The sequence below is a fragment of the Schistosoma haematobium genome, chromosome ZW (assembly GCF_000699445.3).
Source record: "Schistosoma haematobium chromosome ZW, whole genome shotgun sequence".
Lineage (NCBI taxonomy): Eukaryota > Metazoa > Platyhelminthes > Trematoda > Strigeidida > Schistosomatidae > Schistosoma > Schistosoma haematobium.
This window is the reverse complement of record NC_067195.1, coordinates 82,914,434-82,942,230: the sequence shown is the minus strand read 5'-3', so window position 1 is coordinate 82,942,230 and position 27,797 is coordinate 82,914,434. Positions and strand designations below refer to the sequence as shown.

The 27,797-nt window shown below is 35.4% G+C and overlaps 1 protein-coding gene across 1 annotated transcript; it reads left to right on the top strand.

The window, feature by feature from the left end:
- Positions 1-383: 383 nt before the first annotated feature.
- On the top strand, positions 384-27,574 carry RDH13 (Retinol dehydrogenase 13). Its single transcript, XM_051212480.1, has 5 exons — positions 384-923; positions 2,760-3,227; positions 24,138-24,462; positions 26,010-26,767; positions 27,425-27,574. The coding sequence occupies exons 1-3, from the start codon at positions 636-638 to the stop codon at positions 24,258-24,260; spliced, it is 879 nt and encodes a 292-aa protein (XP_051072666.1). The 5' UTR covers positions 384-635; the 3' UTR covers positions 24,261-24,462; positions 26,010-26,767; positions 27,425-27,574.
- Positions 27,575-27,797: the final 223 nt, after the last annotated feature.

Genomic DNA, 27,797 nt, shown 5'->3' with positions numbered 1-27,797 from the left:
CTACCCTGGTAATATTGACTTATTATCCAGAGTGATTAGGTTTCGCTTTGTGTTCACATTATTATTATTATTACTCTTATCATTATCCTTATCTCCTCTTACCCCGTTTCCTGTCTAGTTGACCTTTTATTTTTATATATAAATGCTCTTAACAAGTATATGTATGACCAGATTGTTCGAAATGTATTGCGCTAATATATCATATAGTTCTGATAATCTTCGTCTTCTAATATCATTATCGAAATAAAGAATTCATTATTTGAAATAGCTGACCAATGAAGTAAATGTAGAATTAAATGGACTGAACTGGAAAAAATTGTAGTTGAAAATAATTCAGAATATTACTATTACTTCTTACATTTTCCACTAAATTCAGTTGTTTGATAGTTATGCATTTGATGAATAAATCTGAACTACCATAATCGTATCCAACTAACAAAATATATAATTATAAACAGTTACATAGTTCAACTAAACAAATACTATCAGTATATGTCTGTTATCATTAAATTAATCTGATTGGTTAGATATTGCATTCAGTTCGCATTCAATTCACTTTAAATTCCTGTACAATTCAATAATCACATATCAAACATAGACTCAACATCAAGGTCACTCAACCGTATTCAAACACAATGAAAGAGACCGTTGGTTTATGGAGAAAATTATGTGTTATCAACAAAAGATTGGATGGGAAAATAGCAATCGTGACAGGATGTAACACTGGAATCGGTCTTTATACAGCCAGTGAATTAGCTCGTCGTGGTGCAACAATCATTATGGCATGTAGAAATATTGAACGAGCCAACAAAGCTAAAACACGTCTATTGGAAATGTATGGTAAGAATAATGAGAAAAGTGGCGAAACAGATATTGCATGTAGTCAAGTGAAGTCATCTTTAAAGCCTATCGAGTCAGATCAGGTATGCTAACATTGACTTTAGTATACTCTTCTTAAGTTATATCCCTTTCTTGAGGTTGATAAGCTTATAATTTAATAGAAAAAGAGAATTCAGCGAAGAAAATTATCTTTTCGACGAAATCATTTACTTAAGCTCTACATTCGTATATATAGTTATATATGGAAAATGTATGTCTATAAGAGGATAGAAAAGATTGCATCACGAAGATGGATTCTAAAATAAATAACAAGTGAGGTTACGTACTAATCATGGGGTAAGGAAGAAAATAATTTATGGGTCAGATAATAGTCCACTTGACAGATATGAAGAAAAGCGACATACACAAAGATCATATTAATAGACTGAATAATATCAGAAGGGGTTGTGTGGAGATTTTAGAAATTTCACTAGTTGAAATCATGAGTCAATTGAAGCTAGGCCACCATGGAAAACCTGGAAGCACTGGACGATTCAATTCCTTTGACTCTGTAGATTACTTTAAAAGAAGAGTCCTTTGGAGTGATGTGTCCACAGTTTATCAAATGCTCTTGTATCGAACTAGTAATTGTTTTACGTTCTCCTTTCAAGAGCCAGGTTGGATAGTGTTCCGAGATGCGTTTGGGCAGTGATCGCTTTGTGCGGCCTATGTAACGTGCCCCAAATAAGCAATATGAATTAGCAATGTCGTTGAAAAGAAAATTTTCTTCGCTGAATTCTCTTTTTCTTATTTAATGACACTGTGGGTTATTTTAATTATCTGAAGTTCATAATTAGTCTCAGTAATACTCGTCAGAGTATTAGCTAGTCACTGAATAGCACCATCTGCTGAAATATTGTTATAGTGAAAGTTAAATATCATATCCAGCTAGATCTTGAGATGAATTCATTTTTATCCTATTCATTTAAGTGTAATAAACAGATACATCAGTATGGCCTTGAAGGAAATTACTATCAATATCACAATAGGGTTCGTGGATATTGTAGTAATTTTAATGGTTGAAATGATGTGTCGATTTAAGTTAGAACATTATTTAAAAGATGGAAGTAATGAACGTCCGTTTTGATCTAGTATAGGACTTCTCAACAGTACGCATTCAGGACGAAATAGTCATTCAGTGCTTCCAGGTTTTCAGTGGTGGTCTAGTTTAAATCAACCCATAATTTCAACTATTAAAATTACTTATAAGATATAATATCTAAAAATCATCAACGACTCATATTATAGAGATATAGATAAAAGAACTATGTATTCATTTACTGATCTTCTCTGAGCTGATTGTTTTTCTTATAACATTAGATGAAAATCATAAAACGCTTATCGATAAGCCAACTATGTTTTATGATTATAACATCATTTCATCTAGTAATATCAATCAGTATAAGAAGAAAAACAGTTAATCAAGTTTAAGTTTATATTTGATTCTCGATTTTATTATTCGAATATGTAAGTAACAATAACGTGTTATTCTTATACTTAAAACTCTTTTGAACTGGACACGATTTGTTGAGTAGTAGAAGGTTATGCGGGAAATAACTTAGCCTTGTTTTAATGCCTTTACGTTTTTAGCATGATAATGTGTCATACATGTGGGGCTGAATGGAACATTATAAAAGAAATTAGAGATCATTAGGAATGTCATTTGAATGGGATAAGCAACTATGAAATACAATGATTTCGTATAATTCTGTTTCAATTGTTGTTCAACCTTTATTCAAGTTCGTAAACGGAACCAAATGCATGAGGTATATTGTGTCCCACCATACTATATTCAAATTTTATTGAAACAGTGGAGACAATGTGTTTAAGAAAGGTTCTCATCAATTTTCTTCTTCCATAATATTTCGATTTTATTCCAGTTGATCATTGAACAACTTGATCTGGCTTTGTTAACATCAATCAGAGAATTTGTTGACAGAATCAAAAGTAAATACAATAAAGTAGATTTTCTCATCAACAATGCTGGACTCATACTGCAGAACTATACAACAACTGAAGATGGTTTTGAAATGACAATGGGAGTGAATTATTTTGGACCATTTCTACTGACAGAATTGTTGTTACCATTGTTGAGGAATGCTGCACCATCACGAATAATAAATGTGTCATCTGCACTGCATAAAGATGGATGCATTCTAAAACCTGATTTGCAGTACAGTAAGGAAAATTATAATGCAATGAAGGCATATAGTGTATCGAAATTGGCAAACGTGATACATGCTATTGAATTAAATGAACGTTTGAAAGATAGTGGAGTAGTTGTTGTGAGTTTACATCCCGGAACTGTCAAAACTGAAGTGCTGAGGGATCTGAGAAAGTTTCCTATGGTGAGAGATTTTTATACGTTTAATTATCATTTGATGATGTGTGATAATTAGAAGTATTTGAATTATAGTATAAACTAAGAATCCCAGAAATAACGCAATTGAATCAAGAAGTACTAGACAAGCACAAACGAATGTACTGTATTTGAAATTCGAAATTCAGCATTCCACAAGTACACTCCTACACCACTATGATCGATTCTGAGCCATGTCACCAAGATTCTCCAACAATTGGTTACGATAGTCACGCGCGCCCCAACCAAGTAATCTGCATCTACCAACATGGCTCAGACTAGAAGTTAGTGACTTCAAGAATTGATGCCACGTTTTGGTTTGGCCACCCCTAACTTTCTTCCAGCCATCCCCAACACTAGTCAGCATTGCGCGTTATGGTAATCGGTGTTCAGGCATACATTACACGTGGTTTACAACCTCATCAACTGATTTACCATCATTCCCTAATACCCTACGTCTAACCTCACTATTACTTACCCGGTGGTCCCAACAAATGCTGGCAATATTTCTAAGACATCTGTGATCAAACTAGTAACTTACGAGCGTACCCGGCCCTTAATAATCACGTTACGAAGCCGTAAAGTAAAACAGGACGAAATACTTTGCAGTATACTCTTCCTTTAATTGATAGATGGATATCTTGCCTTTGCCATAGGTGACGTAAGTTGACAAAAGCCAAACGGGCTTTCTGAATCCGTGCATAGATTTCTTTAGACACCAACCTATCAGGGCTGGTCAGACTTCAGAGATAAGTGAAGTTGTTGCCGCGTTCGACTACTTCACTCCCTATCCTTAGTTCAGGTGTTTACGCAGGCCAGTCCTGAAGCAACAATTCGCATTTTAACGAGAAGAAATGCATCCCAAAACATCCTGGCATTGTTGATTAGCGCTACCAAAATACTCTGCATTTTATCAGCGTCTTCACCAAACAGGACTATATCATCTGCGTATTCTAAGTCGATAAGTGGACTTCCTGGAAGGAGACCAATGTCCGAGAATTCAGTCAACGAGAACGTTATTTCCATGAGTAGGTCTATGATGAAGTTAAACGAAAATCGAGAAAATGTTTGTCCGAAAAAACGGAAGGGACACCAATGGGATTACCAATATCAGGACTGATCGCAGATGCAGTGATGCAAAGACTAGAAGCCGCGATATTACCAGTGATCAAGCCAAAAATTTGGATTCGCTATGTAGACGACACATTCGTCATCATCAAAAAGAATGAGTTGAAAAACACTTACAAGCTGATCAACAAAGTCTTCGATGGCATCAAGTTCACAATGGAACAAGAGTCATACAACAAACTATCATTCTTGGATATATTAATCACTAGAACCGACTGAGGAAAACTGGAAATTCAATTATATAGGAAACCGACACATACAGATCAAATCCTCAACTACAATAGCAACAACCCAAGAGCTCACAAAATCAACTGCATACACATTTTGTTCAAAAGGGCGAGGACACACTGCAGCACACTGGCAGCACGAAAAATGAAGAGAAATACCTGAAGGACGTATTTCAAAAGAATGGCTACCCAACCAACTTCATCAAAAAATACCAACCAAACGCAGCATCAGGACCTAAGGTCAAGCACAGAAATCAACAAAAGGATCACCCTATCATACATAAAAGACATTTCAGAAACCGCAACGAGACTGCTGAAAACCTTCGGGATAGGTGTGGCACACAAACCGACGAAATCACTACAATCAATCCTATGCAAACCAAAGGATGAAATAACAAAGGAAGACAAATCAAACATCATCTACAAAATAAATTGTGCCAACTGCGAAAAACACTACATCGGAAAAAGCGGACGCCCCTTCACCTTCGCTTACGCGAACATCAATTAGCAGTCAAACGCCGTGATATCTCTTCACTTACATCAATACACGTGAACAACTGCGGACACTAATTCGAATGGAAAAATGTGGAATTCTTGGACAGAGGAAATTCCAAAAACACCAGGGAATTTCTAGAAGCCTGGCACTCAGGTCAATCAGCAATCAATAAGCGTATTGAAATCAACCCAATTTATCACCAATCAGGAAAGTTATGCACAAATATAGGAACAAAAATCAAACCAATGGGAGACACAACCAAAACAAAGGAGTAAACAATGACAAATTTAAGGTCAATCGGAACCAATCAACATCGAGGTGTACAAAACAAGCTGTGAAACGCATATGGAGAAATTCGAACACTTCACTTCTATCTGAAGTTTGTGCTGATGATGTCGTTCAGAAGAACGAAGAAAGCTCCACGACCAAACCATCCAGCTCAGAGAACAAAACTCCACCAAAACCATCCACCTGAGCTACAAATCTTCTCCACCATCACAAATGACATTTATCCATAAGCCCTCACTCGACTAGTAGTGTTCGAGTGAAGAGCATTCACAAGGTTTATGTACTTCTGAAGTACGCCGTTCAATGACAGACACTGACATAGTGTGGTGTGTGCTACTTATATCGACATAAGTAGTATAAATCGCGAGTCTGGAATATAATGTCTGGTAGCAGAAGATCGAAAAGAGAAAACGGGAACAGAAAGCATTTGGTATGGAAATGCAGGGACAATGAAGTCTAAGACAATTAATGAACATTTTACAAATGAAGTATTAGAGTATGGTTTTTCTGTTTTACCAAGTAACTGTAATTGTGTTCTATGTACGATCAATTTTCCCCAAACTGTATTTTCCTTCACTACAACAGAAAATCTCGGTCTACAGAGTCAAATGCTGCTTTTAAGTCAAGAAAGACCACCATTGTCGGACGCCGATAATCATGCCTGTGTTCTAAAATCTAACGAATGGTGAATATGTGGTCGATGCAGCTCATGAGTCATGGTTAAGCGTCCGAGACTAGTACTTTAGAAAATATATTAGTCAAACCAATCTCTCTATGGCTGTCTCAGGATGATTCTGACACCTTCTTATATAGTGGGACAATCAGTGGTTGAGACCAGTCACATGGGGTTACGTCCATCTCCCAGATTTTAGCTAAACTTTTGGTCGGCCTAATGGCTAAAACCGAACCACCATACTTAAAGACATCTGGACTATCTGTTCTTCCTCGTTTCAGATTAGCTATAGAATTTCGAACTTCAACTAGAGTTGGGGAACCTACTTCAGTGTTCCATTGGGGCTGTTTGGGAATGGTGAGTAGTTGTGGAATAGCTGAAGGCCAGCTAAACTTCTCCTCAAAGTGTTCCACCCATCGTTTTAAACGTTTAAGCCGAGAGCAGATAAGAGTGTCGTCTTTTTCCGAGATCATCTCATCTACACTTGACTTCTTAATTCCAGTTTCTTCTACTGGTCCAAAAGCTATCTGTTGTTACATTTAGCCGCTGACTTTTCCATGTCTTTTGTTTTCGTTACCCACCACTACTCACGGTCGTTCCATAGACTTTTGGTTAGCCCAGATCTGATTTGTTCTCACTCTTCCTTGTGTTCAGAGTCTGATAGGATGCGTTTATGAAAATCTATCACTGCAATAGACATAGAAGAAATCCACTGGTTTTTCGTGACCCTTTGATTCAAATCACCAATAGATGTCACCGCTGTTTCCAAAGCTGTCTGTATATCTTTCCAAGCAACATCTGGGTCAGCGTCGTTTTCAAAACTGCCCTAATGTGAGATCAGTTTTTCCTGGAATCTATTTTTGGTTTTCTCGTCAATTAGTTCAACTCCAATGGGTCTTTTTAGTGTGGTTTTTCTGCGTCCAGTGAGGCTCAAGCGAATGCGTGCTCGTATTAGAGCATGATCAGAGTCCAAACATGTACTTCAGAATGAGCGACAGTCTTCTATCGATCCTCTCCAACGTTGACTGATGAAAATTTGGTCTATTTGAGTCCATCGTCGGTTTGGTGCAGGCGACCACCATATTAGACAATGTCTCTCCTTATACTTGAAGTTAATGCTTGCTAAAAATAAATGATTGTCTGAGCACAGTTGCAGCAGACGGTCACCATTAAATGTTCGCTGAACAGGAATAATAAAATACCCACACAAATGTCTTTCTGTTTAGTTTAAGCTACCTCCTTGAGCATTGAAGTCGCCTGATATGAGTACCATACCTGAGCGTTCAGCTTTTTGAAGTTCACAAAGCCATCTGTAAAATTCATCTTTAACTTCATCTGGGCTGCAGTCAGTGGAAGCGTAGGAAGAAAAGATGAAAATGCGATGACGTGTGACGTGTGAGGAGGAAGTCAAAAGAGGATATTTAGAGTTGAAAGTCGATGTGGGTCGAATGATAGAAATTGAATAGGAAGACTGATTATGAATACAGGGATCATGAGTGTTGTCAGAGGTATGAATGCGTTTGTCACTCCCCAGTTGCCCACATCGTGGAAAGGTTCTTCAAGAGGTACCAGAAGAGGAAATTGGTGGGGGTGGTCTTAGTGACCTGAGAGCGTGACTGCGGTGTCCAACGGACAAATGCTTGAGGACGGTCACTCACAAACATTTTGTGGATGACGTTTGTTTTAGTCTAGTACTTGTTGAGAACTTACCGTTCCGAAGACGGATATCCGTGGGAAAATGTGAGGTGTTCATCTTTAGCGCCAACCGTTTCCAACCCCACCACTCCTTGTGAGAAAGCGGCCTCGCTGTTATACTGGTAGTGTGAGAGAAGCACCTTACTGCCGCCACACCTCTGTATAGTCAGCAGTACGACTTTGCCTTCGAACCTTGTGTTTGCTGCTTTTAGTCTTACCGTACTTCAACCCACCTGTCAAGCATGATAGCATCTAGAGGAATGATGATTTCAGCTAGTAGAGCTCGGTTGGTCCAACCTGATAAGCAAGCCGAACCACCACGTTAAAGTAGCACCAGTGGTCGGGAATATACGTTCCTAAATATCTCCATATTCAACTCCTAATATAATATCCAAGTTCACTAGACACAATCCCTCACCACATAATGACAGTACGCAGCTGTTTCATAAGTTCTTATGGAGCTCGTCAAGTGATTGAGACGTTACGAGATACAATGTGCTCAAGAACGAACAGGTTATCGGTTTCTGTGACAACATGAGGAACGACGGAGCTCGCCCTCCGCATGTTACTACCACCCATAATTGTAGGAAAATGTGCTCTGTCGTCAAATCCTCATATTTTATATAGATTTTATGAAATAAACGACCAATTATAACGAACTCAAAACTAGTTATTTGACTGGACGAAACAGAATGAAAATTATTGGAAGATGGGGATGAAAAAAAATTTCACTCGAAAAAAAAATACAAAAATGGCCGTGCAATAAATGTTTACCATTTTTTTAAAAGGGGTGGTAGGGAATCATATAGGCCGGTCACTTAATGTCAACCTAAAAGTTTTATTTATGTCACATTTCTTTGAGAAACTCCACCTTCTCTTACTACACTCAGCCAGTCAGTTAGTCAATCAGCTGTCACACCCCTCGACAGTCAGCAGTACGACTTCACCGTCAGAGCTTGAGTTGCTGCTTTTAGTCTTACCGTTCTTCAACTGATCTGCCTGGCATAGTAGAACCTATAGGAACATATGTTCCAGCCAGTATAGCTCGGTTGGGTGGTCACGATAGGCAAGCCTGACCACCACGTCAAGGTGGTAACTACGGTCGGGTTTACTACACTACTTAAATTTTGTTTAGAAAGTTTCAGAAATTACATAAACTTGGATGTCAACAGTTGATAGTTGTATTCAATCTAAATAAATATATTTGATATAGTGCTTTAAATAATACATCTTTTTTAAATGAGATGAATAAAACTCTTGTATAAGCTTAAAGTTTTCATTAATAAGTATTCTGAATGATTGTACGCGTTTTACAAAAAGAATTATTGTTATAGTATGACAGTTAACATACACATAACTATATCAATTAATAGTGTAGTGAACGAGAACACCAGTGGGGACAACCAAATGTATTTGGATGAAAACTATTACACAATCTCTTAGTAAAATCCGAGAACTATACAGTAGATACTTCATTTGCAAAATGTTAATCGATTGTCTCAGACTTGATTGTTCCTTCGTTTTATTCTTTCCAAGATCAATTGTTTCACTTGTTTTTATTTCTCTATTGGTATGAAAAATCAATGTAACTGATACTTATTAAAGGCTTGATAGAATGTAATGAATATCATCTATAATAAAAGATCAATTGGATCCAATCACACAAAGACGGTTTCTTCCAGAATTGTATTTTCGTTTTAGTGTAATACAGAATCATCACATTATAACACATGATTTTATTGCTTAAAATAGTGATTGTTATTTAGAGAAATATACAATATTTTATTACATAATTAAATGATTTTATTGTCTTAATACTTCAATCGATATCACATGATAGACTCACTAGCCGGAATTTTGATTATCGATTTAGTTCACATATATTGTTCATTATCATCATCATGGACTTGAAGATATCATATGAAGACATGGACTAACTGGGAGAAAAGAAAGAGAATGATGAGAGATTTGTAAGTCTATGAACGTAGACAAAATGATTATAGGAAGCATTATATTCTCACACAAACGAATACACAGAGCTACAAGGGTCTCGCAGGACCACATTACACAAAACCACATCGATCATACTTGCATCACTAGAAATTTCATAAGGTCAATAGAAGATGTGAGAACAAGGAGAGGAGCGGACATGGCTTCATATCATCACCAACTAGTGGTTGTCAAGATGAAACGGAAGCCGAAGAAACATTGGACAATTGTGGATACAGCATTGTAAAAGTTCAATAGGAACTTCCTTCGACATAGTGAAAAACTCAACGAATTCGAGATAGCTCTGAACAACACGTTGCAAACCATACAAGATCTAGTCAGAGCAGAAATCACTATAATGTAGAACAACTGGAAAGAGATGAAATTAGCACTGATTTGAATGTGTCATGAGGTGCTATGCTGCAATGTGCGTCATCATAAGGAATGGATCTCTATCGACACGCTGACCAGGATGCAAAATAGAAGAACAAGATGACCGTGATTAATAGTAGTCGAACGAGAACAGAGAAAGTGAGTGCACAAGGTGGATACACGGAGGCGAATAAGAGAGTGAACAAGAGCATTAGACGGCATGGATGTACGATTGTTGAAATCTCGTAGGTCAATGTTCAAGCACACCAACTTGCTTAATCGAATGATGATAATGGTATCTACTTCTTTCATTCATTTCTAAATGAATAGGTTTACTGGCTTGAATTTTTGAAAAGTATGATCTTATGAATGTCATCTATACTGACTGATATCAGAAGCAATGAAAAAACAGAACTATGTATTTTTTTAGTCGTGTTCAAATAGTATTTAATTGTTAATAAGAAAATTTCAAGAGAGTGATAGTTAGAGCAAGTGTTTAACAACTAATGGATGGTTATTTCAGTAGAATGTTTTTAATGGTCATATATTTTCCAACGTGTTTCGTACCGCTATCACTTTTAATCTGCTCACTTACCCTTAAATTACTGTATAACTGCTAATTGTAAGTTATCAGAATATCATTTGTAGATATATGGATCGGTACGACAAATAGGTCTGAGTTTGTCATCAAAGAATTTGAGCATCATAAAAAATCTTTTAAGTATCAAAATTGTACAATTTTAATCGTCTTACTCTTCTCTATCTTTTCTACAACATTATTTCATAGCCTTTCATGTTTTCTAAAAACATAAATAGTAATATTTAATGTTAAGTTACTGCATAGAATGGTGAGACTATAATTTATGGCCGATCTTTAAATGACGCTAGACTGACCTTGAAAGTGTTCACTTGATAACCAGGACCAAATGAGGTTTATGAACCTGTGTGAGGAATTATAATTATAATTTGCACTTGATGATTAAGCTTATAAATTAAATTCCGGGTATTCAACACGAACTGACATCAGCTATAATGCCAAAACTCTGTTTATCCAAATGGATGAATGAATTTCAGGCCGAAATCCGGAACCTGTTATATTAAACGTGATTGGCTCGCCTATATATCACAATCTCGCCCATAGAACATAATATCTAGTTAACTGATTAATTTTTAGTCTACTTATTTTATTATAAGTAGCATTAGAATGTTCTATTAAAATAGTACAAAATCTATAAAGATGTGCTATCGATAATTGATATATATATATATATATATATATATATATATATATATATATATATATACCATATGTGTGAATAACGTGTCTGATGGAGTTTTGTTCTCTCCATCAAAATCATCCACCTGAACTACAAATCTTCTCCACCTTTTCAGAACTACGTGTCTATCGCGTAATCCGACTTAACTATTACGATAATATTTTCAGGTGATCGAGAATATCTTATAAGTACAATAGTTCAGTATCTTAATAATAATACCATACGTTAATCTTCTTTACTAATTATTTCATCATTATTTACGTGTATAATAACATATCTATACTTTCAAGAGTAGTTAATGGCGGATAAATCAAACTTTTGAACGAGTTAGTAAGTTTAATATACATACATTTCAAGCATATAACACAATCGAAAATGAAAAAGATACAAAATAACCAACTCATCATCGAAATGAGCTTTTAATGAGATGAAGACGTCATGAAGATTCTATGTATAATACACGATATATATATGAAGACATTGACTGAGATAGTGTTCATATTGTAACGTAATCATTGTGAGGAAAATGAAATTATTGAAAAGAAAATGAATATACAGTCCCTTTGTTATTAGACAAGATTCATACTGAATTTATTATCTAATTGTAGTGAGATATGGCATTATTATTATTAAAAAGGAATCTGGATAAATCACTTAAGACTTTTCTGGTGCTGTTTTTGTTTTTTCTTCAAAATTGTGTTTATTTCAAATTCAGTGTTAATTATTGACCTTTTTCTAAGTATGGATATATACTTACATAATGTTAAATTAATATTCATTAATATACGAGTTGAATATATACTATAGTGGTGTGAGCTACTTATATCCACATAAGTAGTATATAACGATAATCAGGAATAGAATGTATTTCAGTAGAGGATCGAGAAGGAAAGAATGGGAATGGAATGCAATAGGTATGAAAATGCAAGCGCAATGAAATCTGAGATGATTGACTGATATTTGCAAAAGTTTGAGCCAATTGATTGATATTATGCAAATTAAGTATTTACTGTATGATTCTTGGATTTTACTAAGGGATGGTGTGAATTTGTGTTCTCATACATTCGATTGTCCTCATTCGTGTTCTTGTTCACTGCACTATCACGAATGAACATTGGGATACATTTTCATTACACTCTCTTACTAGTAAAGTACTAACGGATTCGTTACATGCTTATAATCCATGAAAAGTAAAAGTTTGTCTTTAAATTACATTGATGCGTTAGTATTTTCTAAATTTCCTAAATTTTTTTATAAATTTTTATTTCATCGTGTTGGTAAAAATCACATTGAACGATGATAATTAATTACATACGCCTGTTACTTCCAATGGAGCATAGGCCGACTGTTATATCCTAGTGAAGATTACATTACGAGTAACCTCTGTGACCTATTAATGGACTAATATTATTTATATATTCTTGTGGTATAAATATTCAGCAACTAGATTATGTTTATCTATATTCCCCTTATTATGAGCTTCGTTTTGTCTTATAGATTATTATTGTACGATTCACTGTTCTTAAGCTATGTTCAGTTTATTGACTACTGCCTCCCACGTTCACAGCCACTTTTTGGCTTATTTCTGTATGAATGTTATTTCCTATTTTATGGTGCGTTGAGGTCTGTTTGGTTGATATATAAACCCAGTATATCTTAAGTAAATGATTCGATTCGATTTGCATAGTGGGAGCCGGTATTGGTGTTCTGAACTCAAGTGAACGGGCTAGGCGGACATAGAAGCATTAAGGACGCTAGGCTGCTCATACCGGTCGAACGTCATTGGTTTTGGCACAGTGCTAAGATTGTAGAAGTCGTAGTCTGATTGGTGGATAAATCCCATGATAAACAGCAGGACATAAGATCATAACACCGCAGACCAGCATTCTCCATCTCACTCTGTTCTGGGTCTTCCTTTCTAGTTTGACCCAACTGTTGTTTTTAGTGGCCCGTGGATCTGACTCCAATTAGATCATATGAATGTTTGTTATCACCTATCCTCGTATACAATCATCGACTTAAATCACGTTAGTCAATAACGAAATTAAATAAGTCAAATAACGAGAATTGACTTGTGAATACATATATTTTGTATATGAAGCGAACGAAACAGAGCAAAGCAAAATGACACGCAGGGAAGACGGCTGGGAAGCCAACCCCTTTTAGTCACGCGTTACTCAATATTTATAGTCGGACAAAATAAAGCTACAGACATGTGATTAATGGGATAGGAAGGGCACACACATATACGCTCATATAAAAACAGTCTAGATTGATAAGCGAATAAATAACAAGGTCAAAGTATGGCTCAAGTAGAATGAATAAAATGGGCTGTCCGAAAGTTAGAATAAAGTATATGGGCTTAACATGGCAACTGGCACTACATGTTCATTCCTTTCATGTCTGTCTCCATTTCTCGGCGTAATGTATTCTCTGTTCTTCCTCTCCTCCCTTGGCATTGAGGATTCCATGTGAGGGCTTGTCTTGTGATGCAGTTGGGTGCTTTCCTCAATGTGTGTCCTATCCACTTCCAGCGCTTCTTCCTGATTTCTTCCTCCACTGGGATCTGGTTTGTTCTCTCCCACAGTAGGTTGTTGCTCATAGTGTCTGGCCAACGGATCCGAAGTATTTTGTGTAGACAACTGTTAATAAACACTCGTATATTCTGGATGGTTGTTTTCATAGTTCTCCAGGTTTCTGCTCCATAAAGTAGAACTGTCTTGACATTTGTATTGAAAATCCTGACCTTGGTGGTGAGTGACAGTTGCTTTGAGTTCCAGATGTTCTTCAATTGTAAATATGCTGCTCTTGCTTTTCCAATCCGCGCTTCCACATCTTCATCAGATCCACCCTGTTCATCAATGATGCTGCCCAGATATGTAAAGGTTTTTACATCTTCCAAATCTTCTCCGTCAATTGTGATTGGATTGTTGCATTCTGTGTTGTATCGGTGAATCTTGCTTTTCCCTTTGTATATGTTAAGACATGAATCCAACTCGGATAGATAAGTATAAAGTCATTTAAACAAATCAATTATCATCTTTTTGATTAGCGTTATTCAACCAGAAAGATGATAATTTGTTTGTTTAAATTACTTTACACTTATCTATCCGTATTGGTTTCATGTATGTTATCATACAAATCTTCTTCTGTATTGTACATCTTAAGGTTAATCTTTTTAACCCTTTTAATACAACTGCACTTTTTAAATGATTATCTGTTTTGCAAAGAAAAATCAATATATTCAAAAGTAGTATCCGTTTAATTTGTAAATGTAATAAGAGTAAGAGTGTTGTTGCTATGTGGTTTAATTTGTACTTAATATGAAGGTAGAAAAAATATTATCGATAGCCTGATCTTTTAACATTGATAAGTTTTATAGAATTTATGAATTGATCATCTATAGAATACCTGAAAATGTTAAAGTATAAATGGTTACTTTTATTGAGGATTTATTGATTGTAGAATTAAGAAAACGTTTTATTTTCTTTCTCAATCATTTCATTAGTGTCTATTTCAAAGAGATGAAATATTTTCAAAAGGTGGTTTTGTGGAGATTTTTGTCATTTCAATTGTTGAGATCATTAGTCAATTGGAACTAGACCACCATGGAACACTTAGAAAATCACCCAGTGCTTCCAGGTTTTCCATGATGGTCTAGCTTCAATTAACTCATGATTTCAATAGACGAAATACTTATGAAAAAATTACTAATCAAATAAAGAATTAGTTTTTTATAATATCATTTATGATGAATTATCTTATAAGACATTTTATAAACATCTTTTCCTTTATCATTTTGTAAAGAGCAAGAACAATGATACTAGTAGAATAGTATGAATTCATTTTATTTCGTTTGGTTCTCGTCAACTCCGCCTGTAGCTCTTATAGGGTTACTGCCGGTCCCAAGCCCGGGTAAAGGAGGAGGGTTGGGCATGGGGTTAGCGTCCCCATCCCGTAGAAAACTAACTCGCTAAACAAACGCTTACCAGAAAAAATAATTCAAACCATTTTAAGTCTGCCCTGGGAGTTAGAAGGTCTTCATTTAGAAGAATTATGACGCTTCATGGTGAAAGCCGAGTTCCTTCGGAAGTCACGAGGCCGATGCCCCTTCTAACAACCAGAGCAAAAATTTTTATAGGTACATGGAACGTTCGAACAATGTGGGAAACCGGGAAGACCAGTCAAATATCAATGGAAATGAGGAGATACAACTTAGCAGTACTGGGAATCAGCGAAACCCACTGGACCCAAGCTGGACAACAAGGGCTAAATATGAGAGAGATGCTGCTATACTCCGGTCACGAAGAAGAAAATGCTCCACACACTCAGGGAGTCGCTCTTATGCTGTCCAAAGTAGTACGAAATGTACTTGTAGGATGGGAATCTCACGGATCCAGAATCATCAAAGCATCATTCAAAACCAAGAAGGAGGGGATCACAATAAATATTATCCAATGTTATGCACCCACCAATGATAGCAACGACGAAATTAAAGATCAGTTCTACGAGCGGCTACAGTCAATCATTGAGAAATGCCCAAGGAAGGACCTCGCCTTTCTGATGGGGGATCTAAATGCCAAAGTCGGAATAGACAACACTGGATATGAAGATATTATGGGACGACATAGACTGGGAGAGAGAAACGAAAATGGAGAAAGATTTGCAAATCTATGTGCATTCAACAACTTGGTCATAGGCGGCACAATATTTCCACACAAGCGTATACACAAGGCTACATGGATCTCACCGGACCATACCACAGAGAACCAAATAGATCATATTTGCATCAACAAAAAATTCCGAAGGACAATGGAAGATGTGAGAAGCAGGAGAGGTGCTGACATAGCTTCAGATCACCACCTAGTTGTAGCCAATTTAAAACTGAAGCTAAAGAAGAACTGGACAACCGGACAAACAGCACTACAATGGTTCAATACAGCTTTCCTTCGAGATACTGACAGACTCCATGAATTCAAGATAGCTCTCAACAACAGGTTCCAGGCCTTACAAGATCTACTGAAGGAAGAAAAACTACTATGGAGGACAACTGGAAAGGCATCAAAGAAGCATTAACTTCAACGTGTCAAGAGGTTCTCGGTCTAAAGAAATACCATCATAAGGAATGGATCTCTACAGAAACACTGGACAAGATCAAAGAAAGGAAGAACAAGAAGGAAGCAATAAACAACAGCCGAACACGAGCAGAGAAAGTCCAAGCACAAGCTGAATACATAGAAGCAAACAAGCAAGTGAAGAGGAGCATTAGAGCCGACAAGAAGAAATACGTGGAAGAACTAGTAACGACGGCGGAAAAAGCTGCTAGGGAAGGAAATATGAAACAGCTTCACAATACAACGAAGAAACTAGCAGGGAAATACAGTAAACCAGAGGGGCCGGTCAAAGACAAAGAAGGCAAGCCAATCACCGAAATTCAACAACAGCGGAACAGATTGGTAGAATACTTCGAGGAACTCCTGAATAGGCCGGCTCCAATGGATCCACCGGACATCGAAGTAGCACACACAGATCTTCCTATAGATGTCAACCCACCAACGACGGAAGAAATTAGAATGGCCGTCAGACAAATCAAGAACGGGAAAGCAGCAGGACCCGACAACTTACCAGCTGAAGCACTGAAATCAGACATCGAAACAACCACAAGCATGCTTTATCTTCTATTCAAAAAGATTTGGGAGGAGGAACAAGTGCCGATGGACTAGATAGAAGGACACCTCATCAAGATTCCAAAGAAAGGAGATCTGAGCAAATGTGAAAACCACAGAGGCATTACACTACTGTCAATACCAGGGAAAGTCTTCAACAGATTGTTGCTGAACCGGATGAAAGAAGCTGTAGACGCCCAACTTCGAGATCAACAAGCTGGATTCCGAAAGGATCGGTCGTGCACAGACCAAATTGCTACACTACGGATCATCGTTGAACAATCAGTTGAGTGGAACTCATCACTATACATCAACTTCATTGATTATGAAAAGGCATTCGACAGTGTAGATAGGAGAACGTTATGGAAACTTATTAGACACTACGGAGTTCCTGAGAAGATTGTCAATATTATCCGGAACTCATACGACGGACTACAGTGCAAGGTCGTGCATGGAGGACGGCTGACAGATGCATTCCAAGTAAGGACCGGAGTCAGACAAGGCTGTCTGCTCTCTCCCTTCCTCTTTCTTCTGGTGGTTGACTTGATTATGAAGACCTCGACATCTGAAGGAAAACACGGAATACAATGGACAGCTCAGAATCAATTAGACGATTTGGACTTCGCAGATGACCTGGCCATCTTATCACATACACATGAACAAATGCAGATAAAGACAACCAGTGTTGCAGCAGTCTCTGTATCAGTAGGCCTCAGCATACACAAAGGGAAAACCAAGGTCCTCAAATACAACACGGAGAACAGCAATCTAATCACTCTTGATGGCGAGACTCTGGAAGATGTAGAGTCCTTCTTATACTTAGGAAGCATCATCGATGAACAAGGAGGTTCAGATGCAGACGTAAAGGCGAGGATTGGAAAAGCAAGGGTCGCATTCCTACAATTGAAGAACATATGGAACTCAAAACAACTTTCAACCAATATCAAAGTGAGAATCTTCAATACGAATGTCAAGGCAGTTCTACTGTATGGAGCTGAAACTTGGAGGACTACAACAACCACAATCAAGAAAGTACAAGTATTTATAAATAGCTGTCTACGCAAGATACTCAACATCCATTGGCCGGATACCATCAGCAATACCCTTCTGTAGGAGAGAACAAACCAACTTCCAGCTGAAGAAGAAATTAGGAAAAGACGATGGAAATGGATAGGACATACATTATGCAAATCGTCAAACTGCATCACGAGGCAAGCCCTAACTTGGAATCGTGAAGGGAAGCGGAAAAGAGGAAGGTCAGAGAACACACTACGTCGGATAATAGAAGCAGATATGAAAAGATGAATTACAACTGGACGGAGCTAGAAAGGATTGCCCAGGACATGGTTGGATGGAGAATGCTGGTGAGCGGCCCATGCTCCTTCACGAGGAGTAACAGGCGTAAGTAAGTAAGTAAGTGGTTCTCGTCAACTACTTATAACCTGTGATATTTAAAATCATGATTACATAATGGGTTTGGTTGGAATTTATATTAAAGACACATTAGTATAGGATAACATGGGTGTAAATAAGTTTAATAGACTGAATATTGTGAATATATATATTTTATGTGAACGAACATTCTACAACATTGATTGTGACAACAATTGTTTCTGGCTGTTTGAATTGTTAGTATTCTACTAGAATCTTTGTTCTTACTCTGTTTTCTTCTTGTATCATAGTCTGACCTTAACTGATATAACTAATTGGTCTTTCTAGATAAGGTCGATATATTTGATTTAAGTCAATATACCTGCTTATTATAGATGGATCTGAATGCTATGACTTATAGATTCTAAACTAAGGCTGATTATTTTGTGTCTGTCTTATGTACCGTAACTAAATATAACTGCTTTGATTTTACGAACTAATATATTCAATGTTTCCTTGATTCTTTATGCTGGAGTCGAAGATAGTCACTTCCAAGGAGTTCCATACTATAGACAAAACAGTTGTTTATTATTTTCTGGCTTTCAATTGTGATCTAAGATCAGTTCTTGATTTAAACTATGAACATAGGAAGATATTAGTAAATAGTCCATCTTTTTTCATACGATTAAATTCTATGTTCAATTAAATATTATCCCTATGTAAATCTCATGCAGAATCACTTTAACTAAAATGACAGAACATTAAAATAATCGGATCTAAATTTAATTTTGATTATGCTAAAAATATTTTGCTTTGCTTCCTTTTTTACTATTTAAATCTATGTTAATTAATGTATTTATTCTTTAAGGAAATTGCTTACACTAAATCATAAAACGTCAGAAATTTACCATTATTTCTATTATTAACAATTTATCCAATGCTCAATATTGTAATCACAATTGATTGATCACTGGGTGGTGATCAATTACATCTGTATTAAGTCTTTCCTAGTGCAGATCGAATGCTATCGATCAAGTTGGAATGTGGCCACTAGTCTAGGTGACTCGACATTGCATGCACTATGCTGAGATGAAATGGTGGTTGTAGGTAGTTAACAGGAAACCCTGGACCCGGGTTTCGTGCTACTTGGCACTCGTCAGCAAGGTGTACCTGTAATCTTGAGGGGACTGGTGCTCCCTGACGGATTCGATCCCAAGTTCGTTTTGTAATTATCAGTTCAAACCGTGATATTAATAAGCAAAGAGAGATAGTGGCTAGCAGTAGAATCCAGGAGACGTGTTTCATCTCACTTGGGATGGATCAACTGGATGTAACTGCATCTCAGAGTTGATGTTCACTCCAAAACTCGAATACAGTACCGTTCGCTTCAAACTCCATCACGTTATCCACTTAGCTATTGAGTCTTGATAGCCAATTGCTTATGTAATGGGGTCAAGTTTAAATTCATTTTGTATTGTTTATTTCAATCTTCCCATTGATATGAACATCAACTGTAGGATACAGGTACATTCAGCTGATAAGTCCCAAATAGGACGAAACGTGCGTCTAGGATTCCACTGCTAGCCACTATCCATCTTTGCTTATAATACATGTGAATCAAAGTAATGTCGAAGCAATAGACACTGTTTGCACATATACCAATAAGAGACTAATCAACTACAGTCCTAAACATCAATCGGAAGATTCAAGTAAGTAATATCTGATATTATTTCTTCTAAAAATTAATAAGCTGGACTTGCAACAAAATTAATACTATAAAGAAGATTGGATTTCAATCAAGGTAAAAGCTTTCAAATATAAACTAGAAGAAGTTTCAATTGATTTCATCCTACTGAATGTTAAATAGAATCTCCACTTCAACACTTAAACTCAACATTTATTTAAGTTGATTAAATCTATTTGAAGTAATCAGATTTATTGATTATACTTGTAACTATATTAAACTATTGATGAATACAATTCTAAACATTGAGAAATGACAATAAAGAATCACCTTACCATTCAGAGGTGATTCAAATAGCCTTTTACTGAAACAACGACTTGAATCAGTCATCAATAAAACCTATTGCGCAGCAAAGGTCATCATCAAAGAAAGAACAAGGTGCATGCTTCATTCAAAACCTAAAGTACATGGAAACGATTGCGTCACATCCCACTGTGTTTACCAATTTAAATGTGTGTGTGGTCACACATACATAGGGAGGAGTAATCGTGATCTCAACATTAGGATGAGTGAACATGTACCCAAATGGCTTCAGAAACAAATACAATCAAGTGACCCAATAAGAGCAGAGGATAAACATCCATCATCATCTATTGCTAAACATATAATCGAAACAGGTCACAAGATTAAATAAGAACTTTCGTCTAAATTTGAACGAATAGTTTCACAATATTTGGGCGCCGAGTTAATTTGAGACATTAAAAAGAAGAATATATTTGTAAAATCTCTGCGAATGAATTTTAAGTAAATCCAACGTTTCGCCTGGCAATCTGGTCCAAGCTTTTTCAAGGAAAATATAATCAAACAACAAAATTATCGAATATAAATAGGTACATGGTTCTTCGGTTTACTGTATACTGAATAAGTCATCCAATCGACGTGAAGGATTTCTTTATAGATAGGTATTTGTATTAATGTGTAAGAGACATGTTCATATGAAAAATAATAAAGGTCAAACAAATAAAATAAAAGTTCATTTGAAAATAATCAAGGGGAAAGAAATTGTCATGTTATCCTAGGCCATAGAATGACTTAAGGATTATAAGGTAAATTCAAGGTTATGACAAATTGTTTTGTATGTTGAGATTAGATGGTGGTTGGAGGTAGTCAACAGGAAACCCTGGACCCGGGTTTCGTGCTACTTGGCACTCGTCAGCAAGGTGTACCTGTAATATTGAGGGCTCGGATAGCTCAGTGGTAACGTCTCTGACTGTGAAGCTGGGTGACACGAGATCGAATCCGCCAGGGAGCACCAGTTCCCTCAAGATTACAGGTACACCTTGCTGACGAGTGCCAAGTAGCACGAAACCCGGGTCCAGGGTTTCCTGTTGACTACCTCCAACCACCATCTAATCTCAATACATAGTGCCCGCAGTGTCGAGTCACCTAGACTGGTGGCCACATTGCAACATGATCGATAGCATTCGATCTGCACTAATAGGGACTAGACAAGCATGAGATTGATCACCACCCAGTGATCAATCAATTGTGTTTTGTATGTGTTATGGAACCAAAACGTGTTAAGATAACAGAATGTGTTTATACGCAAGTGATATGAGAAAAAATTTCATTCAACTTAATATTGACTACGGTCTGTGTATATTAAGAAAACAAATCATTTTTATGTATGAAATGAATCAAAATGCTACAGCCTGCATTAAATGAAGATAAGTAAACAAAATAAACGAGGAATGTATATGTAATTGAAGTGTGTTATTTTAAAAAATGTTCCAGTCAATTGTTTAACATATTCAGATAAGATAACGGATTTGAATCATTAAACGTATTATCTATCAATTAGTTACTATGGCATAAATATATCAAATGGCAAAAAGGAGATCAGGTTTACTTATTAATTATTAGTTGCCATGGTGCAGCTAGTTGTATTCCATCTCTCCTATTAATATTGTTTAAATTAGCCCATATATGTAAGGCTTCAGCTGTTAGGCGTTCTTTGTAAGAATTAAATCCTTTTTGAATGATTCTTGTGCCATTGAAATCAACTGTATGACCCGATTCAATTGAATGTAATGCTATCGCTGATCTGTTCTCAAGCTTTTTTACATCAATTGAGGATTTAGGAATATGCTTTAAGCACAGTTTGTGTTCTTTCACCCTCACATTCAGTTGTCTTGATGTTTCACCTACATACGTTGCATTACAATCATTACATTTGATTTCATAAACACAATTTTGTTGATCATCCTTGTGTATTGGATCTTTGATTCTTACTAGTTTTGATCTTAGAGTATTGTTTGTTCGAAAGAATACTCTTATATTTTGACGAATTAAAATCCTTCTGATGTCTTCTGAGATACCTTTACGATATGGGATCACTACTGTATTCATCCAATCTTGCTTAACTCTTTTTTAAAAAATATCATTCCGTTCTTCATTCTTAATTATTCTTTTTAATAAAACCTTTCGGATAATTATTCATTAATAGAGTGGATACAACTAAATTCATTTCCATTTTTATATCATCTGGTTCAGTGACAAGTTTTTTGACTCTGGTGATCAAATTTTTGGCCACTGTCACTTTGGTCGCGTGTGGGTTTATAGATAATACGCTCAATGATTCAAATCCGTTATCTTATCTGAATATGTTAAACAATTGACTGGAACATTTTTTAAAATAACACACTTCAATTACATATACATTCCTCGTTTATTTTGTTTACTTATCTTCATTTAATGCAGGCTGTAGCATTTTGATTCATTTCATACATAAAAATGATTTGTTTTCTTAATATACACAGACCGTAGTCAATATTAAGTTGAATGAAATTTTTCTCATATCACTTGCGTATAAACACATTCTGTTATCTTAACACGTTTTGGTTCCATAACACATACAAAACAATTTGTCATAACCTTGAATTTACCTTATAATCCTTAAGTCATTCTATGGCCTAGGATAACATGACAATTTCTTTCCCTTGATTATTTTCAAATGAACTTTTATTTTATTTGTTTGACCTTTATTATTTTTCATATGAACATGTCTCTTACACATTAATACAAATACCTATCTATAAAGAAATCCTTCACGTCGATTGGATGACTTATTCAGTATACAGTAAACCGAAGAACCATGTACCTATTTATATTCGATAATTTTGTTGTTTGATTATATTTTCCTTGAAAAAGCTTGGACCAGATTGCCAGGCGAAACGTTGGATTTACTTAAAATTCATTCGCAGAGATTTTACAAATATATTCTTCTTTTTAAGGTCACAAGATTGATCTAAATTCAGCTTTTGTAGTGCTGTATAAAAGTGTAAAAGGGCGTATACTAAGGTTCATTGAAGCCTTAGCCATACGAAAATTCAAACCCCTTTATGTGTTCAAAAACAGTTTGTTCTTACCTTAAACCTACCCTGGTAATATTGACTTATTATCCAGAGTGATTAGGTTTCGCTTTGTGTTCACATTATTATTATTATTACTCTTATCATTATCCTTATCTCCTCTTACCCCGTTTCCTGTCTAGTTGACCTTTTATTTTTATATATAAATGCTCTTAACAAGTATATGTATGACCAGATTGTTCGAAATGTATTGCGCTAATATATCATATAGTTCTGATAATCTTCGTCTTCTAATATCATTATCGAAATAAAGAATTCATTATTTGAAATAGCTGACCAATGAAGTAAATGTAGAATTAAATGGACTGAACTGGAAAAAATTGTAGTTGAAAATAATTCAGAATATTACTATTACTTCTTACATTTTCCACTAAATTCAGTTGTTTGATAGTTATGCATTTGATGAATAAATCTGAACTACCATAATCGTATCCAACTAACAAAATATATAATTATAAACAGTTACATAGTTCAACTAAACAAATACTATCAGTATATGTCTGTTATCATTAAATTAATCTGATTGGTTAGATATTGCATTCAGTTCGCATTCAATTCACTTTAAATTCCTGTACAATTCAATAATCACATATCAAACATAGACTCAACATCAAGGTCACTCAACCGTATTCAAACACAATGAAAGAGACCGTTGGTTTATGGAGAAAATTATGTGTTATCAACAAAAGATTGGATGGGAAAATAGCAATCGTGACAGGATGTAACACTGGAATCGGTCTTTATACAGCCAGTGAATTAGCTCGTCGTGGTGCAACAATCATTATGGCATGTAGAAATATTGAACGAGCCAACAAAGCTAAAACACGTCTATTGGAAATGTATGGTAAGAATAATGAGAAAAGTGGCGAAACAGATATTGCATGTAGTCAAGTGAAGTCATCTTTAAAGCCTATCGAGTCAGATCAGGTATGCTAACATTGACTTTAGTATACTCTTCTTAAGTTATATCCCTTTCTTGAGGTTGATAAGCTTATAATTTAATAGAAAAAGAGAATTCAGCGAAGAAAATTATCTTTTCGACGAAATCATTTACTTAAGCTCTACATTCGTATATATAGTTATATATGGAAAATGTATGTCTATAAGAGGATAGAAAAGATTGCATCACGAAGATGGATTCTAAAATAAATAACAAGTGAGGTTACGTACTAATCATGGGGTAAGGAAGAAAATAATTTATGGGTCAGATAATAGTCCACTTGACAGATATGAAGAAAAGCGACATACACAAAGATCATATTAATAGACTGAATAATATCAGAAGGGGTTGTGTGGAGATTTTAGAAATTTCACTAGTTGAAATCATGAGTCAATTGAAGCTAGGCCACCATGGAAAACCTGGAAGCACTGGACGATTCAATTCCTTTGACTCTGTAGATTACTTTAAAAGAAGAGTCCTTTGGAGTGATGTGTCCACAGTTTATCAAATGCTCTTGTATCGAACTAGTAATTGTTTTACGTTCTCCTTTCAAGAGCCAGGTTGGATAGTGTTCCGAGATGCGTTTGGGCAGTGATCGCTTTGTGCGGCCTATGTAACGTGCCCCAAATAAGCAATATGAATTAGCAATGTCGTTGAAAAGAAAATTTTCTTCGCTGAATTCTCTTTTTCTTATTTAATGACACTGTGGGTTATTTTAATTATCTGAAGTTCATAATTAGTCTCAGTAATACTCGTCAGAGTATTAGCTAGTCACTGAATAGCACCATCTGCTGAAATATTGTTATAGTGAAAGTTAAATATCATATCCAGCTAGATCTTGAGATGAATTCATTTTTATCCTATTCATTTAAGTGTAATAAACAGATACATCAGTATGGCCTTGAAGGAAATTACTATCAATATCACAATAGGGTTCGTGGATATTGTAGTAATTTTAATGGTTGAAATGATGTGTCGATTTAAGTTAGAACATTATTTAAAAGATGGAAGTAATGAACGTCCGTTTTGATCTAGTATAGGACTTCTCAACAGTACGCATTCAGGACGAAATAGTCATTCAGTGCTTCCAGGTTTTCAGTGGTGGTCTAGTTTAAATCAACCCATAATTTCAACTATTAAAATTACTTATAAGATATAATATCTAAAAATCATCAACGACTCATATTATAGAGATATAGATAAAAGAACTATGTATTCATTTACTGATCTTCTCTGAGCTGATTGTTTTTCTTATAACATTAGATGAAAATCATAAAACGCTTATCGATAAGCCAACTATGTTTTATGATTATAACATCATTTCATCTAGTAATATCAATCAGTATAAGAAGAAAAACAGTTAATCAAGTTTAAGTTTATATTTGATTCTCGATTTTATTATTCGAATATGTAAGTAACAATAACGTGTTATTCTTATACTTAAAACTCTTTTGAACTGGACACGATTTGTTGAGTAGTAGAAGGTTATGCGGGAAATAACTTAGCCTTGTTTTAATGCCTTTACGTTTTTTAGCATGATAATGTGTCATACATGTGGGGCTGAATGGAACATTATAAAAGAAATTAGAGATCATTAGGAATGTCATTTGAATGGGATAAGCAACTATGAAATACAATGATTTCGTATAATTCTGTTTCAATTGTTGTTCAACCTTTATTCAAGTTCGTAAACGGAACCAAATGCATGAGGTATATTGTGTCCCACCATACTATATTCAAATTTTATTGAAACAGTGGAGACAATGTGTTTAAGAAAGGTTCTCATCAATTTTCTTCTTCCATAATATTTCGATTTTATTCCAGTTGATCATTGAACAACTTGATCTGGCTTTGTTAACATCAATCAGAGAATTTGTTGACAGAATCAAAAGTAAATACAATAAAGTAGATTTTCTCATCAACAATGCTGGACTCATACTGCAGAACTATACAACAACTGAAGATGGTTTTGAAATGACAATGGGAGTGAATTATTTTGGACCATTTCTACTGACAGAATTGTTGTTACCATTGTTGAGGAATGCTGCACCATCACGAATAATAAATGTGTCATCTGCACTGCATAAAGATGGATGCATTCTAAAACCTGATTTGCAGTACAGTAAGGAAAATTATAATGCAATGAAGGCATATAGTGTATCGAAATTGGCAAACGTGATACATGCTATTGAATTAAATGAACGTTTGAAAGATAGTGGAGTAGTTGTTGTGAGTTTACATCCCGGAACTGTCAAAACTGAAGTGCTGAGGGATCTGAGAAAGTTTCCTATGGTGAGAGATTTTTATACGTTTAATTATCATTTGATGATGTGTGATAATTAGAAGTATTTGAATTATAGTATAAACTAAGAATCCCAGAAATAACGCAATTGAATCAAGAAGTACTAGACAAGCACAAACGAATGTACTGTATTTGAAATTCGAAATTCAGCATTCCACAAGTACAAAAGAATCATTAGTTCATTCAAACACCATATGATGTTTTATCTAGTGCAATAAGAAAATTTATCATAAAATAATCGTAATATGCATAATGATGTAGAGATTTTATGCAAAGTGAACCTAATTTCTACCGTCATTTCTGCTTCGATTTGAAATTACGATAAAATTGATTAATATGACGATCATGATGAACATGAGATTGTTCACATATAGACCTTCAAGTTGGTTGAAATAAAGTGGTTCATTGTTTGTCGATCTGAACATTACGATCGATTTCCAGTAATTACATGAAGTGGGTATTAATGTTACTCAGCAATGAAATACATCGGACAATATCTTGGTATGTTTCCGACATGTATATCTATGTATATATGAAGTCTATATATAAATCATTAGCATTTATCAATATATGTATACTGAAATAACAGTAATGCTATGAATTATTCCGTTTACTCAATTATGTATTATTCACCTCATTTATTTTAGAATATTGTACAACCACTTATTCGACCTTTCTTTACTACACCATGGAAAGGTGCACAAACTACTTTATATACTGTATTAACACATAACTTGTCTCCTGGAGGTTATTATTCAAATTGCACATTGAAAAAACCTTCAAAATCTGTTCAAAATGGGGAAGACAGAAAATGGTTTTGGAATAAAACATGTGAACTATTAAACATACAATGTGATAACTAGGTGTGAATGACTACTCAAGTGAACTGTGTAGACAGAATTCGGTGTTCATTTTGATGATCGTATTGAGACAAATTCACCAATAAATCAGTTAATAGAATGTGATAATTTTCAATTTGGTGTTATTTACAATATGATTTCCCTTTGTACACACTGATTT